Genomic DNA, 3,321 nt, shown 5'->3' with positions numbered 1-3,321 from the left:
CTATAAGAGAACAAAAGTAAGAAATAAAGCTGTCCGCATGCTACTATTTCTTATATCCAACAACTTTCCTTGTACATATAAATGTTCTGATTTTATGTCAGTTCTGTTAATTACAAAAATGCTTCTAAGATTCCAGAATCATTCTTGTGCCTGACAAATGAACATACTTCTGAAGACAAATTAGAAGACTATTGTGTTTATTGCTTTTTGAAGAATCTAGAAGGTGGGTCAGTGTAATAAAGAGCTACTGGTCCAGATTTTCACAGGAAGCACCATAGCTGAATGGAGTCTTCCTGAGTCTAGTAAACACTAATAATTACATCACACTGACATTAATTGATGCAGTTATATGGGAGAGGCATTCATCAGCTCCTTGGCCGCTGTGCCACCCCTCCAGGGTGCAGAGATGCTTCTCTCTGTCCTGTGTGGCGGGGGGGATTTAAAGAGCCAGCAAGCATATCTCCCCATCAGGCGAGGAACATTCTGGTTCATTGACCCCTGCGCCGCCCCTCCAGTGTGCAGAGAGACTTCTCTCTGTTCCCTGCAGGGGAAGTTGGAAAAGCACCCGCTGTCTCCTTGGCCCCTGCACCAGCCCTCTAGGGTGTAGAGAGGCATGCCAAATATTTGAAAGTGTCCTGGGAGGTGGGACTCCCTCTGGAGGCCTTCAAACATTCAGCACATCATTGGAAGGTCCTGTTGTGTTTTATGATGTATGATGATGATGATGATTCAAACCTTCCTCCAAGGAGTTCATAGCAGCATGATAATTCTCCCTGTGTCTGTTTTATCTTCTCAGCAATGCTGTCATGTAGGGCAGGGATAGTCAACCTGTGGTCCTCCAGATGTTCATGGACTACAATTCACATGAGCCCCTGCCAGCAAACGCTGGCGGGGGCTTATGGGAATTGTAGTCCATGGTCATCTAGAGGACCACAGGTTGACTACCCCTGATGTAGGGTGTGGCCAAGAGAGAATGGCTGACCCAAGGATACCCAGCAAGAGAAGAGATTTGAACCTGGACTTCACTAGGCTACTGTACCACACTACACCTTCAATCAATTTATTTCAAGTATATTAGTATCTACATAATGCGTTGTGTGTGGTTCCCAGCCAGCACGCATACACACTTCAGACACTCTTTGGAATTCTCCCCACTCTATCTATATACTCAAAAACAGCTAAGACATAATGCGGTGGTGCCAAACATGGAGCCTCATGATGCCCACCAACACCTTTGGAGCCAGCATGGTGTAGTGGTTAAGAGCAGCAGCTTCTAATCTGGTGAGCCAGGTTTGATTCCACATTCCCCCACATGCAACCAGCTGGGTGACTGTGGGCTCGCCACAGCACTGATAAAGCTGTTCTGACTGAGCAGGAATATCAGGGCTCTCTCAGCCTCACCCACCTCACAGGGTGTCTGTTGTGGGAAGGCGACTGTAAGCCGCTTTGAGACTCCTTCTGGTAGAGAAAAGCAGCACATAAAAACCGACCCTTCTTTTTCCTTGGTGCTCACCAAGTGTTTTTAGAAAAGTGGGGCCAGGTGGGGGATAGCTTCTGATTAGCCATTAAAGATTTGTTTGGCTATGCAGATTTTTAAAACATTGCTTTTAGTAGTAGCTGCCATCGTAGGACAAGGATCTTCACTGTGAAAGTAAGTTGTGGCAGCCATATTGTGGCTGGCTCTGTCTCCTTTAGTAGCCATTTTATTGTTGGCTGTATCTCTTTCAGCAGCCATTTTGTACAGCCATATTGTGGCAACATTCATCACACTGTCAGTAATCCAAGTTTGCTCTCAGGCTCTAAAATGTTGGTGACCCCTGAAATGATGGGTTGGATCCAGACTATATTTCCCACTCACAGAACTAAACCTTCCTGGTTTCCTCCTTCTACTGTAGCCCACCAAGCTCTACAAAATACTGCTCCTGGAATGTGTTAATTGAAGACCCTGAGGAATAACCTGAGGGTCTGCAGCAGGAAGGGGCAATCAGTGGAAATTACTGGCTTAATATGGCTTCAACTCAAGACTTGGATTTACTTAACTTTCAGCACCATAAATTCATATGAGTATGTTTTAAATCAGGCTATCCCTTCACTTCATTTAACTTGTTTCCATGTAAAGTGGACATTCCATAGCCTTGATACAGTGGAGCACAGGAGAACCAATGATGTCTTACCTCCAGTGTTCTCCAGGCCTTTCACAACAGTCTCTTTAACCTGGAAAAGGAGAAAGGAGATTTGCTTTCATTTCCCAGTTTGCCTCCTAAAAAGTACTACAAGGTTTTAATTTGGGAACAAGAAAGTATTGAAGTGGTTAATCAAATTTGTTCTCTTAATCAAATTTGTTCTCTTAATCTCAATCAATCATCTGGATAAAATGCCTGTATTGCCCAGTTAGATGATCCATAGAAAGCCTGTTTTTTTTTTAACAGGGTTATTCATAAATGCTCCAAAGTCAACAGACCAAATGAGAAAAGAAGTCTTTCGCAGAAGAGAGCCATACTTGCAGTTTATAAACAATTACCTTCAGATTTGAGCCCTACCTTCAGTTTTCCTTCTTTGATCCACTGACAAAGCTGCACAGTACTAGCTGGATATTTGTCCACGTAGTTCGGAAGTAGAAATCGGTCACTGTGAAAGATTGGAACCAGTTATATTCAGTTCAGAGCCAGAACATTCAGAAGCAGATATAGCCTATCAGCATTTGTGTGAAAATCTTGTAATATTTGTGTCAGTTTAGTATACTTGTAAAAATCAAAGTAATAAAATTACAGTGTACTGAAAAGGATGCAGACCACCACAATCTCTGCCATGGATTCAAACAAGCAGTACGGACTGAATTTCTGTACATGAATATAATTGCATAGATGGACAGGCTAACATTTTAACATTTTTGCATAGATGGATAGGCTAACTGGATCAAGCAAAATGGATCATTCAGATGCTTGAAAGTATTCCTACAATATGAATCTGTAAATACACTGGAAGTTGAACAGTCACCAATATGTACATAACTACATCTGCAAATAGGGAACATCCAAGTGCTCCATGCATGCCTCTTGGTCATTCTACCCAACAAGCGTTCATCTTAACTTTTACTGGAACATGCGGTACCTGCCCTATTTCCTCCTGAGCACATTGCTGTAGACAGGACACCACTGCTTTACTGTTTCAAGAATCTTAGTTCCTTCCCCTTGCCTCCTTTTTATTTCATTTTTGTTTTGGTCTAACATATTCTGGTCTTCTATTTCATTCTGCTGCTCAGCTCTCTAACTTTGGGGTGGGGACTGAGTAGGAGGCTGAAACAGGAAACTTGAATGAGCT

General features: G+C 42.8%; 1 protein-coding gene across 1 annotated transcript in view; it reads right to left on the bottom strand.

The window, feature by feature from the left end:
• Positions 1–3,321, bottom strand: part of LOC143830335 (prostaglandin reductase 2-like) — a 31,247-nt gene that overhangs the window by 10,276 nt on the left and 17,650 nt on the right. Inside the window, exons 8-9 of the mRNA XM_077322731.1 lie at positions 2,541–2,628; positions 2,175–2,214 (exon numbers count right to left, since the gene is read on the bottom strand). Of these exons, the coding sequence (XP_077178846.1) occupies positions 2,175–2,214; positions 2,541–2,628 (128 nt within the window). The remainder of the gene's footprint in view (positions 1–2,174; positions 2,215–2,540; positions 2,629–3,321) is intronic.

Source organism: Paroedura picta, chromosome 2 (genome assembly GCF_049243985.1).
Source record: "Paroedura picta isolate Pp20150507F chromosome 2, Ppicta_v3.0, whole genome shotgun sequence".
Taxonomy (NCBI): domain Eukaryota; kingdom Metazoa; phylum Chordata; class Lepidosauria; order Squamata; family Gekkonidae; genus Paroedura; species Paroedura picta.
The sequence above is the reverse complement of the archived record's forward strand: the minus strand, read 5'-3'. Positions and strand labels throughout refer to the sequence as shown.